The sequence below is a fragment of the Notechis scutatus genome, chromosome 15 (genome assembly GCF_049901735.1).
Source record: "Notechis scutatus isolate UNSWTSFEM ecotype Mainland chromosome 15, rNotScu1.2, whole genome shotgun sequence".
NCBI classification, from domain to species: domain Eukaryota; kingdom Metazoa; phylum Chordata; class Lepidosauria; order Squamata; family Elapidae; genus Notechis; species Notechis scutatus.
Window position 1 is genome coordinate 5376900 of NC_142023.1, and position 16170 is coordinate 5393069.

The 16170-nt window shown below is 41.6% G+C and overlaps 1 protein-coding gene across 3 annotated transcripts in view; it reads left to right on the forward strand.

Annotated features, from left to right (window-relative positions):
* Positions 1 to 16170, forward strand: part of ASTN2 (astrotactin 2) — a 319108-nt gene that overhangs the window by 159930 nt on the left and 143008 nt on the right. For 2 of the 3 annotated variants that reach the window (XM_087943907.1, XM_087943906.1), the window contains exons 7-10: positions 6397 to 6564; positions 13078 to 13162; positions 14443 to 14517; positions 15663 to 15800. In XM_087943907.1, the coding sequence (XP_087800033.1) occupies positions 6397 to 6564; positions 13078 to 13162; positions 14443 to 14517; positions 15663 to 15800 (466 nt within the window). The remainder of the gene's footprint in view (positions 1 to 6396; positions 6565 to 13077; positions 13163 to 14442; positions 14518 to 15662; positions 15801 to 16170) is intronic. The other variant, XM_087943905.1, reaches the window with a different exon arrangement.

Sequence of the window (16170 nt, forward strand, 5' to 3'; positions counted from 1 at the left end):
TGCTACAACATATAACAACAACAACAACAACAACAGAGTTGGAAGGAACCTTGGAGGTCTTCTACCCCAATCTCCTTCTCAGGCAAGAAACCCTATGAGCCACGGTGGTGCAGTGATTAGAGTGCAGTACTGCAGGCTACTTCTGCTGACTGCTAGCTGCCTGAAATTTGACAGTTCAAATCCCACCAGCCTGAAGGTTGACTCAGCCTTCCATCTGATTAAAAAAAAAAGTGTGTGTGTGTGTGTGTGTGTGTGTGTGTGTGTGCATAAAAGCCACCTGGTCTAGGAGCATATCATTATTCAAAGCCTTGCTTGAAATGGATTTAGAATTGGACATAAAAGCAGAGAGCGTCTTCTGCTCCTCAAGCCAATTTTAGAACAACGTTGGGGAGGGACAAAAGATTTCGTATTATTTTTAAGTAATTTTCCTGAGTGAGAAAATTGAACCAAGCCCAGCTTGCTATAATGAGGGATTATAATTGCCTGGAGGCCTGAAACGCATCATGTGGGACTGTGAAATGTTCAATTAACAGTAGAACACTGCTGGAACTTGTGCCTGGTATTGTTACACTAGGAAATGAAAGGATATATATATATATATCCTTTCATTTCTATATGTAGGTATTCTTTCCATTTCCTATATATGTGCATATGTGTATTTGTATATGTGTATGTATCAAATATATAAATATTTGTGTAATTATTTGTAGATACACACACACACACACACACACACACACACACACACACACACACATATATATATATATATATATATATATATATATATATATATATATATATATATTATAATATATATATACGGTACACACACATGCACATACATCTCTATCATCTATCTCTATGTCTGTCTGTCTATCATCCATCATCTATCTATATCTATCTGTCATATCTATCATCTATCTCTATCTATCTCATCTCTGTCTATCTATCTGTCTATCTATCTATCTATCTATCTATCTATCTATCTATCTATCTATCTATCAAAAAGTTTGTTTGCTTGCTTGGCTACAGATATATGGACTTGTTAAAGAGAAACCCTGATACCAATGCACAGGTATTCCTTGACTTACAACAGTTTATTTCATGCCCGTTTGAAGTTACAATGGCACTGAAAAAAGCAATTTAGGACCGTTTTCCACCCTTACGTCCTTCGTAGAGGCTGCATGATCCCGCGGCCCAAATTCACATGCTTAGCTTCTAGTTCACATTTATGATCGTTGTGGCATCCCCATGGTCATGGGATCCCAATTCAGGCACTTTTTCAACCGACTCGTATTTATGACGGTTCGCAGTGTCCCGGCATTACGCGATTTCCCTTTTGTAACCACCTGATGAGCAAAATCGATGGCGAAGCTTTGAACAACCGTGAATCTTAGTAACTTAATCAACTGCAGCAAGGAAAGTCCTAAATATGGGACAAAGCTGACTTAACCAATGTTTTGTTAGGCAACGGGAAAAATTGGGGCTCATTTGTGGTTGTAAGTCCAGGACTACCCTGTTATGTATTTGCAGAAGCGTAGATGTATATGCATTTGTGCAACCAGGGCTAGAGATTAAAGCCCGTCTCGTTGATTTCCTACCCATCCCCTGGTTGGAGATGTGCTAAATAAGCTGTGACTACATTTGGCTCCCAAATGCCATCTTCCCTGATTGGCATGTGATTGAACTTTAATTGTTTCATCTGAAGATTGTTTATCTGCTTTCCCTCTGGCTAGCTTCACTGTGATGCTCAGAGTACGGGATGCAGCCATTACCAGCTCCCCTCTAATTTTCCTCTTGATCCTTGCAGGCAAATGCTGGCATTGGCACAGCTTCTCGTTTTCTTTTTAATTAAACAAGTTGCTTGAATTTAGATGAGAAAGAGAGAGAGAAGAAAGAAAGAAAGAGAGAGAGAGACAGAAAAGAAAGAGAGAGACAGAAAAGAAAGAGAGAGAGAAGGAGAGAGAAAGGAAGGGAGGGAGAGAGGGGGAGGAAGAAAGAAAGAGAGAGAGTGAAAGAAAAGAAAGAGAGAGAGAAGGAGAGAGAAAGGAAGGGAGGGAGAGAGGGGGGAGGAAGAAAGAAAGAGAGAGGGGTGGGTGGGTGGGGAGAGAGATTCAATCTGCCTGTATCTCTGTCATTAGGCCTTAGTCAACCTCGATCCGATCAGGATCGAACTCCTGGCAGTGGGCAGAGTTAGCTTGCAATACTTAATTTTAACGATTGCAAAGGAAGGAAGGAAGGAAGGAAGGAAGGAAGGAAGGAAGGAAGGAAGGAAGGAATAGCAATAGCACTTAGGACGTATATACCACTTCACAGTGCTTTACAGCCCTCTCTAAGCAGTTTACAGAGTCAGCTTATTGCCCCCAACAATCTGAGTCCTCATTTTACCAACCTCGGAAGGACAGAAGGCTGAGTCAACCATGTGCCCCATTAGGATCAAACTCCTGGCAGTGGGCAGAGTTAGCTTGCAATACTTAATTTTAATGATTGTGCAGGAAGGAAGGAAGGAAGGAAGGAAGGAAGGAAGGAAGGAAGGAAGGAAGGAAGGAAGGAAGGAAGGAAGGAAGGAAGGAAGGGAGGAAGGAAGGAAGGAAGAGCAATACCTCTTAGACTTAGCAATAGCAATAGCACTTAAACTTATATACCACTTCACAATGCTTTCCAGCCCTCTCTATGAGGTTTACAGAGTCAGCCTCTTGCCCCCAACAATCTGGGTCCTCATTTTACCAATCTCGGAAGGACGGAAGGCTGAGTCAACTTTGAGCCTCCTTGGCTCTTGAGCCCTTTGGAGATATTGAGTCTGTGCTATTGAACTGAACATGTTATGAACAATAAATCTTCTGTGTACCACTTTCGTTTGGTCACATGGTTTTATTTCTTTACAATTTAGGTTGGTCACAATTTTTAATGTGTGGATTGCTGGAACATCCACTTACAAATGGATTTATTTCAATTTTAAGGTTTGTTTTTTTTAACACATTAAAAAAGGCAAGGAAAGCATAATCCCGGGGAAAGGTAGAGAAAACTGAATATATATGTGCATAAGAGGTGGAGAGAAAAGAAAAAAATGGAAAGAGAGACAGTTGGGTATTTTTGGCTGTGTCTTTTTGCCTCTTAACAATATTTAATAAGGGAACAGAACAAAGTCTTGCCGTGTTTTATCTCTTTTTTGTTCTCTAAAATACACATTTTTTCTCAAATGTCAAGAACTTCAAACTTCTCTTTGTAGAACCTTCAAAACGAAGTGGTTGAACTTTGATGAAGACCTGTGGATAAGGCGTTTGAACCTCTGAAGCTGTTGTAGCCAACTTCGCTTTGATATAAATTTGAGTTGGAGAGAGAGGGGACCTAAGGGGTGGAGGAAAATCATATAAGAAAACAAACTGTATCAGGAGGTCCCTGCGGATCTGCATACAATGAAGAATCAGTTGTGCTGGAGGCTATGACTTCTCGTGCGCATTAAAAAAAAAAATAGCTCCTTAGAATTAATTCAGCCCTCACTGGTCTGCTTGGAAGCAGTGGTTATTCCAAAACATTCTGCATTTTTTTCTGCCTTTTTGCTAGAAAACCAGTTCTTTTTATTGTCTCTTCCCCAAAGATGGTAGAGTATTGGTGGGTGAGATGCAGGATTGTTGAATCTGTGCCTCTCAAGCGTCCAATAATGCAATCCAGTTCCAAGGAAGATTTCATCAAATCCTACCAAATCATGCCAAAGGCTTTCTCGGATCAGGAAGCAGGTGGAATCAAGAAGAAAGAGGGGAAGGAGAAGTAAGAGTGGTAATGATGATGATGGAACGGGGAGGAGGAGAAGGAGAAGAAGAGGAGGAGGAGGAGGAGGAGGAAGAAGAAGAAGAAGAAAGAAGAAGAAGAAGAAGAAGAAGAAGAAGAAGAAGAAGAAGAAGAAGAAGAAGAAGAAGAAGAAGAAGAAGAAGAAGAAGAAGAAGAAGAAGAAGAAGAAGAAGGTTTAATTGTAATATGCTTGTCTTACCCTCAAAAGTTGATGAGAAGAAGAAGAAGAAGAAGAAGAAGAAGAAGAAGAAGAAGAAGAAGAAGAAGAAGAAGAAGAAGAAGAAGAAGAAGAAGAAGAAGAAGAAGAAGAAGAAGAAGAAGAAGAAGAAGAAGAAGAAGAAGAAGGTTTAATTGTAATATGCTTGTCTTACCCCTCAAAAGTTGATGAGAAGTCTACCAGAAAACATTTACAGTGGTGTTAATCACCTGAACAAATGCTTAAACCGATCAAAAGAAGCCACTACCTCCTTTCACACAAGAACAAGAAAAGCTGTTGCATGTTGGAGGCCAGATTTCAGCCCATCACTGGTTGCAACTTAGCTCAGACATGAGTATTCTCTCTTCTCAGATGCATTTTCCTTCCAAGATGGACAGTAGCAAAACTTAACCTTCTTCTGTCTGTCACTTCAAGGTTAAGGGTAGCAACATCTTATCTCCAGAGGCTAAATGATGAGGCCGGGGAGCCAGCCTTCTCCCATTCGTTAGAGGGGGAAAGAGTCGACACAAGGACAGTGTGATTGAGAAATCTGTTTCTGGTTTTCAGTGGGTTTCCATAGCATTTCTTTGCAAACTCTGGCAGGATGTCTGGAGATCTTTCTTTCTTTTTCTTTCTTCCTTCCTTTTTCTTTTTCTCTTTCTTTCTTCTTCCTTTCTGCCTTTCCTTTCCTTCCTTTGCTTTTTCTTCCTTATTCCTTCCTTCTTTTTTCCTTCCTTTTTCTTCCTTTCTTCCTTTCCTTCCTTCCTCTTTTCTTTCCTTTCCTTCTTTCCTTCCCTCCCTCCCTCCTTCATTCCTTCCTTTCCTTCTTCCTTTCCTTCTTTTCTTTCCTTCTTTCCTTTCCTTCCTTCCTCCTCTCCATACTTCAGCTCTGATCTCTGTCACAGCGTTTTAAAACAGCCTTATAATAAATGTAATTGAAGTCCAGAATTAATGAGAATGCAAGCATTTGTAAACTACCACCCTTTCTGCCCTTATTACACTCGCTGTCTGATATTAGATAAGGAAAACTGAAAATACATTTGCCTAATTAGAAGATGCATATTGCCAAGTGGTGGGAGAAAACACATTTTTGCTGTTTCAGTATGGGTGTACAATGTGTGTGTGTGTGTGTGTGTGTGTGTGTGTGTGTGTGAGAGAGAGAGAGAGAGGAACACACACACACACATACACACACACATATACACAGACATATACACAGCAATCTTTTTTTTTTCAACCTTATGGTCAACTCTGCATTAAACAACACTCTACTTTTAAGGCATTGTGTTAATTAAATATTCATCATGCTGAGATTTGTCCCCAGCCTTGTGATTAGCATACATATAAATGTTTGCTAATTGGTGGTTCCTTCAAACTCTCAACTTTCCAGTTGCTTTGCTATTGCTGCACTATTGTATCTTTGTTGTTGTGCGTACTGCACAGCGCGTTTGTGTTCTGGGGGAGATGAAGGTGAAAAAATGGTTTTCAAACCATGAAGTTTGTTTGTTTGTATCCTAACTTTATTGGTTTTTTTACAAATAACTCCTGCTGGGGAATATTTCCAACACACTTTCCTTCTCCTATTTTCTTATCAACCAACCCTGTGAGCAGGACTAGAACTCACCGCCTCCTGGTGATTGGCCCAAATTCACCCAGTCGGCTTTCATGCCTATGGTGGGACTAGAACTCACTGTCTCCTGGTGACTAGCCCAAATTCACCTAGCCAGCTTTCATGCCTATGGTGGGACTAGAAGTCACTGTCTCCTGGTAATTGGCCCAAATTCACCCAGCCGGCTTTCATGCCTAAGGTGGGACTAGAACTCACTATATCCTGATGATTGACCCAAATTCATGCAGGTGGCTTTCATGACTAATGTGAGACTAGAATTCACGGTCTCCCGCTTTCTAGCTTGGTGCCTTAACCAGCAGACCCAACTGGAACCAAACTTTCTATGGACTTCGATAAGCGCTCCACACTGGACCAGCCAGTGTGATGATATCCAGATGTTTTGGATTCCAATTCTCAAATTCCCCAACACCCGCTATCTTCCTGGGAATTCTGGCAGGGCTGATCCAAAACATCCAAGAATTTTCTATTCTATTTTACAGCAACCGTGGCAGATTTGCAGAGGTAAATCTGCTACTGGTTGAAAATGCCTGAGATACAATCAGGAACTTTTTGTGCTTCTCAGAAGTTTTAACCTTCCTATGAAGCTGGGATAGAACATTTGCTTTGCCATGTATCTAGAATGCAAGTGACATCTCTACATAATTCTCATTGTCTTGTCCTTTCACCATTTGTTCTGCACGTTATATCTTAGTCACCTTCTCATTCCTGCTTCTCTTTGAACCTCTTCTGGTCTGTCTAGCTGCTATTTTCTGCCTCACCTTCTTTCTTTGTCTTGTAGGAAGCAGTTTTGTTGTCAGTGAGGGCAGCTACTTGGACTTCTCCGACTGGCTGAATCCTGCGAAGCTCTCCCTGTATTATCAAATCAATGCCACCTCGCCATGGATCCGTGATCTTTGTGGGCAGAGAACGACGGATGCGTGCGAGCATCTCTGTGATGAAGAAACTGGTAAGTGGACCATTGGCCAAGCTCAGGTCATCTGAATGGAGCTTTGTAGTCTCCTTCTCTTGAATTCAATCTCAAATCTCCTCTTCCAACCCAGCAAAGGCGGGTTCTATCCGAATTATAGAAAAATAATGGGTTTAAGTGTTCATCAACAATTGGTCTTGTCAACAAAGGAGAAGATTGCCAGGCCGAAGAATCAATGCAAAAGAACATGGCTTCAATCCGATAAGATCTCTAAAATTTACCATTCGGGGTGAATAGAAGTGCACGGTTGATGTACATTTAATTTCTCTCCAAAACAACTTTGAAAGAGCAATCTTGCTTCTAATCAAATAAACCCAGCTTGCCATCTATGTATGGAACCAGTCAATGAAAGATAACAATGGCAATCGCACTTAGACTTATATACAGCCCTCTCCATGTGGTTGACAGTCAGCAAATGGCCCCCAACAATCTGGGTCTTCGTTTTACTGACCTCGGAAGGATGAATGGCTGAGTCAACCTTGAGCCGGTCAGGATCAAACTTGTGGCACTGTGCAGAATTAACCTGCAATACTGCATTCTAATCACTGTACCACGTTAGGAACGAAGGAAGGAAGGAAGGAAGGAAGGAAGGAAGGAAGGAAGGAAGGAAGGAAGGAGAAAAGAGAGGGAGAGGAACAAGGAGGGGAAGGAAGGAAGGAAGGAAGGAAGGAAGGAAGGAAGGAAGGAAGGAAGGAAGGAAGGAAGGAAGGAAGAATAGCAATAGCACTTAGACTTATATACCTCTTCACAGTGCTGTACTACCCTCTCTTAAGTGTTTTACAGAGTCAGCATCTTGCCTACCAACCTCGGAAGGATGGAAGGCTGAGTCAACCTTGAGCCGGGGAGGATCAAACTGCTGACAGTCAGCAGAGTTAGCCTGTATTACAGCATTCTAACCACCGCAGCATCACAGCTCTTCCCAAGATCCTGGAAAAACGATCTTTAAAAATCATATCATCTCCTTTCCTCTCCTTCTCCCTCCCTCCACCCCCACCAGCACATTTGCAGTGGGGTGACCTCTGGTAAAAATCCCTGATGCTGGGAACTGGATTTGGCCTCATTCCAACAGGAATGTAGGCTCGGGTCTGAACAGATTGCTCCGAGCTGCCTTTCTCGGATAATTGCCAGCCGAAGGTCAGATGCAGGGAGAACGATCTCAGCTTCCTGAAAACAAAAGCTCCTCCTAATAGAATCAAGCTGCGTGTGTTGTTTGCACAACCAAGAGAGGCGTGTAAACCGGTTGGCACCGGCAGAACCCATCCGTAGCATTCTTCTTCCTGTTTCTTTCTTAGAAAGCCTGTCTTAAAGCAGCTCAGGGTTAGGGGGCACCCAGGCTGAACTGATGATGGTGTGAACTCAACCGGTTGCGTTTTGCAAATCATGGTTTAATCAGCAAAGTCAAGTGGGAAAGCCTGACTTAGGCCGATGGGAACTTGAATGCTTTTGCAGAATTAATCGCTAGGCTGAGATGGAGATATGGCCGTCTTCAAATCTTGGCTTGCAGTTTTCACTGTGGACTAACTGGCCTGTATTTTCTGCACTGGAGACATTCAGTGTCTATTCACACAGCTAAATAAAGGAGGAGAAAACAGACTGTGGAGTCCTCTCAGCTTAGTGGTTTTCTGGAAGACATTTCATTCATTTTAGGTAACATCATCAGTGCTAGAAGAGGGAGACCAAACCTCACATCCTCTTAGCAATGATGATGCTACCTAGCTGGGCAATTAAATGTTAGGAGGAGGAAGAAGAGGAGGAGGTAGAGAAGGAGGAAGAGGAAGAAGAGGTGGAGGAGGAGGAAGAGAAGGAGGACTTAAAATGCAGGGGAACTCCAGGTTCTGCCAGTGTGTGACATAAAACAACCGCCATTCATTAATCCACTAATTAACCAACGAATAACAACAGTAACATCTTTATATCACACAACGATGCTCCCTTCTCTGCTCTTCTCCAATCTGGGTGTTTTATTTTACCTCTTTTTTTTCCTTCTTTCTGGCTGATTCGTAGAACATATATTTGTTATTCTGTAAGTGTGAGGAATTAATGGCCCAGGCAGATAATAATAATAATAATAATAAAAAACTCGGGAGGGAGGAAATGACTTATGAAGGGCCACTTCAATTGGAAAAAAAAAAAACCCTTCCCTAAAAACAAATTGAGAATGCGGTGGGGGGCCAGTTACTCTTACCCATCCCTTTGCCTCTCCAAGCCAAGATGGGGTGCTTTCCTGCCAAGTCATTCCTACCCTGGTTTTTCCTTTCCTTACCCCACTCTCCACCCTAAATCCCACCTTCCCACACCACCTTATTTCCTTTGCTGGAAAGGTTACTTTTTGGAAACCTCACCGTCATGAATCAGAAAGTTAGCTGGCTCCTAGCAGCTCATAAATCAGGTCTCAGGCATCGCGGGGGGACGATTCTCCCCAGACGTTTAATCTTTTAATATCAAGACGTGTCTAAGACGGTGAATATTTTATAAAAGAGCGGTTGCAATTTAGCATGTCATTAGCCTGTCTTAGTTTTTGTTTTTTTCCTTCCTTTTTGGGGGGGAGTTATCTCTCCCACCCACCCACCCCAATATGCAGAGTGAGATGGAGCCCATTAAATGGCTAGTCTGATATGTTGTTGTAGGGGGGTTATTATATTATTTTATTCATTTATTATATTATTATAATATGATACAAGTAATTTATTAGAGGACTGTTCTCTTTTATTGGTTTTATAGTTTTTATATCTGAGGTTTTCATATTCCTGCAATATTGCCATAACTATATTGAATTCTACTGTAGCGTGCAATATTAACGCCATATCAAGGGTTTTCAGTTCAACTGTATAGAATGCTTGTGTCTTATTTTTCTAGCCATAATGTACACTGGAGAAGGCATTTAATTTCGTTGTATGAGGTGCAATGACAATAAAGTCAACTAAACTAAGCTGTAAGCCGCCTGGAGTCCCCATGTGCGAATAGGCGGCAATATAAATTTCCTGAAATAAAAATAAACAAATAAACAAAGAAAACTAATTTCTAGCTTCTCATTCCGGTGATCGCTACATCAGAGCTACCTTAACAAGAAGGCTGTGTGAATTATTTATTTACGCTGAAGCCAATACAATTAAAAAAAAAAGTGGCAATCTTTGTTAGTTTTGATAAAGAGTTATTTAACATGCACGGCTGCATCAGTCTGTTTTTAACTGGGTGAAACAGACCTCGGAAATTACTGAGGCTACACGTTGCATAGTTGCTTTGTGTATGTGCCAGAGAGAGAGAGTTAGTGAGGAACAGAAAGAAGAGAAGAGAGAAGAGACGAGAAAAATGGAATAGAATAGAGAATTAGAATAGAATAGAGAATTAGAATAGCACAGAATAGCATAGAATAGAATAGAGAATTAGAATTAGAATTAGAAGAGGAGAGAAGAGAAGAGAAGAGAAGAGAAGAGAAGAGAAGAGAAGAGAAAATTAGAAGAGAAGAGAAAAATAGAATAGAATAGAATAGAATAGAATAGAATAGAATAGAATAGAATAGAATAGAATAGAATAGAATAGAATAGAATAGAATAGAATAGAGAATTAGACAGAATAGAGAATTGGAATAGGATAGGATAGGATAGGATCGAACAAAACAGAACAGAACAGAATAGAAGAGAGAATTAGAAGAGAGAATTAGAAGAGAAGAGAAGAGAAGAGAAGATAGAAGAGAGAAGAGAAGAGAAGAGAAAAATAGAATAGAGAATTAGAAGAGAAGAGAGAATTAGAATAGAATAGAGAAGAGAATTAGAATTAGAATTAATAGAATGGAACGGAACAGAACAGAACAGAACAGAATAGTTCTCTTGATGGTTGCTACAAATAGGCGTATTCATTTCTTTGGATGAATATCACTACAATGAGAAGCATTGATTTTTTCCCCCTATGCACATCTGTAATTGATAGAGTTTGCACTCGCATCCCTCCATGTACACACTGCAGAAATGAAATGTGTTCCTTCCTTTTTCCACATTTTTGTGAGATGCATTGATTTCCCATCTTTTCCTGATTTTTAGCTTAGCTTTTGTCACCGGCCTTATTTACAGCCTGTTGTTTATTTCCAGCTTTCAGCTCCAGACCTTTTGTTTGAAAGAACTGAAAACCCTATTAATATGCGGACGTGAATAGATGGAGATGAATATCAATAGAAAGGAATATTTGTAGCTCAGGGTTGACCTGGGGTCCTTGGTGCTACCTGAGCTTGGTGATTTTCTTATAGACATTTCATGACCCAACATGGTAACATCATTTGCGGAGAGGAGGAGAATGGGGAGGAGAGGGGGAAGGAAGAGAGGAGGAGGAAGGAGGACTGTGGGGTCCTAAATTCTCTCTGAGCTTCATTGTTTTCTCGCAGACATTTTATGAACCAACTAGAGAACATCATCAGTTCTTGAAGGGAGTTTGGTTTTGGTGATGGTGATGGTGGTGGTGGTGGTGGTGGTGGTGGTGGTGGAGGAGGAGGAGGAGGAGGAGGAGGAGGAGGAGGAGAAGGAGAAGGAGAAGGAAGAAGAAGAAGAAGAAGAAGAAGAAGAAGAAGAAGAAGAAGAAGAAGAAGAAGAAGAAGAAGAAGAAGAAGAAGAAGAAGAAGAAGAAGAAGAAGAAGAAGAAGAAGAAGAAGAAAAGAAAAAAGAAAAAGAAAAAAAAGAAAAGAAAAAGAAAAGAAAAGAAAGAAAAAAAGAAGAGGAGGAGGAGGAAGAGGAAGAGGAAGAGGAAGAGGAGGAAGAGGAGTTCTTCTCCACATCAAGCATGAAGTTCAGAAGTGGTTTCCATGTGGAAACAAAAGTACTTATACTATTTTTTCTTAATCAAAGTGGTCAGTTTTGCCATTTCAGCCAAACTCCATCAACTTCTGCAACCATTCGTCCATGGTAGGAATCAAAGTGTCTTTTTGTGCATACAATAGTCTTGCTGCTGTCAACATCCATCTCCTCCTCCTCCTCCTCCTCCCTTTTTCCTTTCTCTTCCTCCTTCATTCTGCAAACGCCACTCCCTTCTAGCACTGCTCATGAGGTTCCCTTGTTGGGCGATGAGACCTCTGCAAAAAAACCACCTAGGTCAGAAAGCACCAAGGTCTCCAGAGTTGAACATGTCCTCTATCTCTTGTTGAGAGCCCATGGCCTACCCCTCATGCTCAGTTACAACAATCCGTATCCCCCAACTATCATTCCTATGAATTGGGGCTGATGGAGAATTGGGCATTGAGACTATTTTCTATGCCTAGACAGACCGAGAACCCTGCGATTGATTTTATGTTCAGCATCCACAATTAGTAGAAGGTCTTCAGAGCATCAAGTGTGAGAATTGCCGAAAGCCGAGAAGCCCGATATTTTCAAGAGTCAATAAAGCAATTTATTGGCAAAGGGTTAAATTAAGGAGCAACGTTAAACAAACACACCTACAGAGAGACAAAAAAACAAAACAAAATAAACCCATTTCTATCCCAGATATATTTGGGGCAGAGGAAACTGCATTAACCTAAGGGAGGAGCTATCAAATGAACAGACAAACACAGCTTACAATATACAGCTTTTGTCGAAAAGACAAACACAGCTTACAATATACAGCTGTGCTTACAACTCTCCTTTTGACAGTGAAAGGTGCCTGCCGGAAGAAAAACAGGAAGAAAAATCAACATGGGCTTTCAAAGGTTCCTGGATGAACAAATCCAATTAATCTTTTATTATTTCTCTCTCTCTCTCTTTTTCCCCCCACACGGATTGCTTGGGGATATGTATTTTTTGCAAAGCACAGGATCAATCTGAAAAGCAGCTGACCAAGTTCTCAGAAAAGAAAGAGGGAATGAGGAATGAGGAAGGCAACGGTTAGATGCAGAGGTGATATTCAGCAGGTTCTGACCAGTTCTGGAGAACCGGTAGCGGAAATTTTGAGTAGTTCGGAATACCACCTCTGACTGGCCCTGCCCCTATCTATTCTCTGCCTCCCATTGAGTCCCAGCTGATCAGCTGGGTCTGCTTTGGTTGCCCTGCACAGGAGAACGGAACTGAAAAGCAGGTTAGTGGGGTGGGGAGGCAATGGAGATTTTGCAGCATCCTTCCCCTGCCACACTCATCACGCCCATCAAGCCATGCCACGCCCACCAAGCCACGCCCACAGAACCGGTAGTTAAAAAAAATTGAATCCCTCCACTGGTTAAATGGCTTCTGACTGCATTTTTTACGAGTGGCAGGGGTCATCTATTTCTGTTTCTTTTTCTTAATCAAAACAGGAAGATGGAAGGGATGGTGTGCTTTCACCCATAGATTTGCTTTTAAATATGCAGGTACTTTTTCAAAAGGCCACAACACTTTGAACGGCCACTAAACAAAACGTTGGAAGTCGAGGGCTATCTGTGTGCAAATTAACAACAAAAACTGGGGGCTCAGTGGCCGTTGGACGTCCAGGATTACCTGTACAACTGTGGACCAAAAATGCAGGGAGGAGTTGAACATTTGAGGTTTGCTCTGTTTCCAGGTGAGTGCAGCTGCCACGAAGGATATGCCCCCGATCCTGTTCATCGACACCTTTGTATCCGTAACACCTGGGAACACAGCGAAGGGTGAGTCTTCTAGGGAAGGGGGGAAGGGTGAAAACCTCCAGGGAAAATTGGCAAGGGAGGAAAGATAGCTAAAAAATAAGCATCTTTGTGCAAGGGGACCAGACCAGAAAATCCAGCCCTTGTCATCTGCAAGAATTCATAACCTGCTCTCCAAATTCTGTCTGCCCGAGTGGGATTGTTTGCTTACATAACATTTTTTCCCCTGTTGACATTTTTAATGAGTTATAAAGTAATAAGGGGATGTGGTGGCTCAGTGGGCTAAGACACTGAGCTTGTTTATCAGAAAGGTCAGCAGTTCAAATCCCTAGCGCCGCGTAATGGAGTGAGCTCCTGTGACTTGTCCCAGCTTCTGCCAACCTAGCAGTTCGAAAGCACTTAAAAAATGCAGGTAGAAAAATAGGGACCACCTTTGGTGGGGAGGAAACAACGTTCTGTGCGCCGCCTTTGGCATTTAATCATGCCGGCCACATGACCACGGAGGTGTCTTCGGACAGCGCTTGGCTCTTCGGCTTTATAACGGAGATGAGCACCGCCTCCTAGAGTATGTGCAAGGGAAATATTTATCTTTACCTCACCTTGCCTTTGGGTCCTGTTCCGAGGATGCGAGTATACCACATTGCTTTCCTAGGTTTATCTCCCTTGAAATATCCTATGTGGAAGGAGATTTCTGTATAAATAATGCAATTAAATGTGTATGTATTAAAGATTGGCTTCTGGAGTGAAGGAATTATGCAGGGGCTCTGGCTCAAAGCTTGTAGGCGAAGTTTGCAAGCCAGGAATCTTAGTTCCAACACTATGCTACTCCAGCTAGTCAGTAAAGGACCTATTTGAATGCCATCAACCATCGCTCTGATTTACACAGCCCGATGCTGTGCATAACGTCAATTCCGAAGTCTCGAGAAACCATTAAAAGTTAAACAGCGGCAAGCACGCCTGACTTAAGCAGGGGGACAAAACAGAGCCTGGAAATCGTTATTTCAATACCATCTTAATATATCAATCAATCAGCAAGAGCCACAAGGCTGGAGCAGGACAATAAATATAATTAAATATAGATAAGCTGCCAGTGCATTAGAATGCCATAAATAAATAGCATAATTACGGAAAAAAAAGAAAAAGGCAGGATAATAAGCTGTTTGGGCCGAAGATGAGAAAATGATGTGGTGTTGAGTAATGTTGTTATTAAAAAGGAAATGGATTTGCTTCTGGCTGGGTCTTGTTTTTTTATATTCCAACCCCTATCATGGCTAATGACTGTTTTCTTGCTTTGTTTTCACCAGCCCTTGGCCATACACAACTTTGGAAAGAGGTTATGATTTGGTGACGGGAGAACAAGCTCCGGAGAAAATTCTTAGGTGAGTCATGCAATCGGTTTGGTTGAAGTTTTGCCCTCGATGTGTCCTTTCTTGGTTTGGGTGGGGAGTTCAATTTCAGGGATCACTGTGGCATCCTTGGTGCTCCCTGAGCTTGGTGGTTTTCCTACAGACGTTTGCTGAAGTTGTTATTCTGTGATTCTGAGCTTTGGTTCCATCTAGCCCTTGACACGACCACAACTGAGCCTAAAATTTCTCTTGTGAAGTGAGGTAGAATAGAATAGAATAGAATAGAATAGAATAGAATAGAATAGAATATGGAATGCAATGGAACAGAAATCAGAATAGAATAGAATAGGATAGGATAGGATAGGATAGGATAGGATAGGATAGGATAGGATAGGATAGGATAGGATAGGATAGGATAACAGAGTTGGAAGGGACCTTGAAGGTCTTCTAGTCCAACCCCCTGCCTAGACAGGAAACCGTACACCACTTCAGAGAAATGGTTATCCAATGTCTTTTAAAAAAAAATTCCAGTGTCCAGTTGGATCATTTACAACTTCTGAAGGAAAGCTATTCCACTGGTTAGTTGTTGTAACTGTCCGTAAATTTCTCCTTAGTTCTAAGTTGCTTCTCTCCTTGTTCATTTTCCAGCCATTGCTTCTTGTCCTGCCTTCAGGTGCTTTGGAGAATAGCTTGACTCCCTCTTCTTTGGGGCAGCCCCTGAGATACTGGAAGACAGCTATCATGTCTCGCTTGGTCCTTCTTTTCATTAGACTAGACATACCCAGTTCCTGCAACCGTTCATCATATGTTTTAGCCTCCAGTCCCCTAATCCTCTTTGTTGCTCTTCTCTGCACTCTTTCTAGAGTCTCAGCATCTTTTTTACATCATGGCGACCAAAGAGTGCAGAGAAAAGCAACCATTTCCGACACATAAATACACAGTGTTCCACCACTTCTGTTCATTCACTTCTGTTCATCAAACAAAAAAAGTAGACAATATTTCAAAGCCCTCACCTTTGATGGAATCTCATCTTTGCCACATGATAGTTTCCAGAGAAAGGCAGTCACCACAACTTCACATTTTGAGATTCTGTGCTGAGTCTTGGAACCAGAAAGTCCAAAGTTCTAAAACTGGCATTGTTCTTTGTCTTCTGCTCTCATGTGTCTTCTTTTTTGAAGGTCTACCTACAGCCTGGGCCAAGGTCTTTGGCTTCCCGTGAGTAAAAGTTTTGTGGTTCCTCCGGTGGAGCTTTCCATCAATCCATTGGCTAGCTGCAAGACCGATGTCCTTGTGACTGAAGATCCAGCAGACGTCAGGTAAGAAGGTCCTTTCTCAACTCTTGGTATTGGAAAGATCTGAGCTCCGTGGTAGGTCATCCAGCTCAATGCTGAATGTGCACTTCAACTATAAGTTTCTCTTGCTATGATGAAAAACAAACCAGATTTATTTGCTAAGCTTTTTTTGTGTTCTTTCACATTCATGCTAATGTTCACTCAACTAGAACTCAACTTTAACTGCTCTGGAAATGGGTGGAAGGTTCAGGAATCTCAGGAAATAATTTAGATTTTTCAACTTTGTTCATTCCATCATCCCCATAAGTGGGAGTTTCCCTAACAGAAAACTAACAGAAAACTAGGCAAGATAAATCAAAGAGGCAAATTGTCATTAGTGAAGACATAGTTTCTT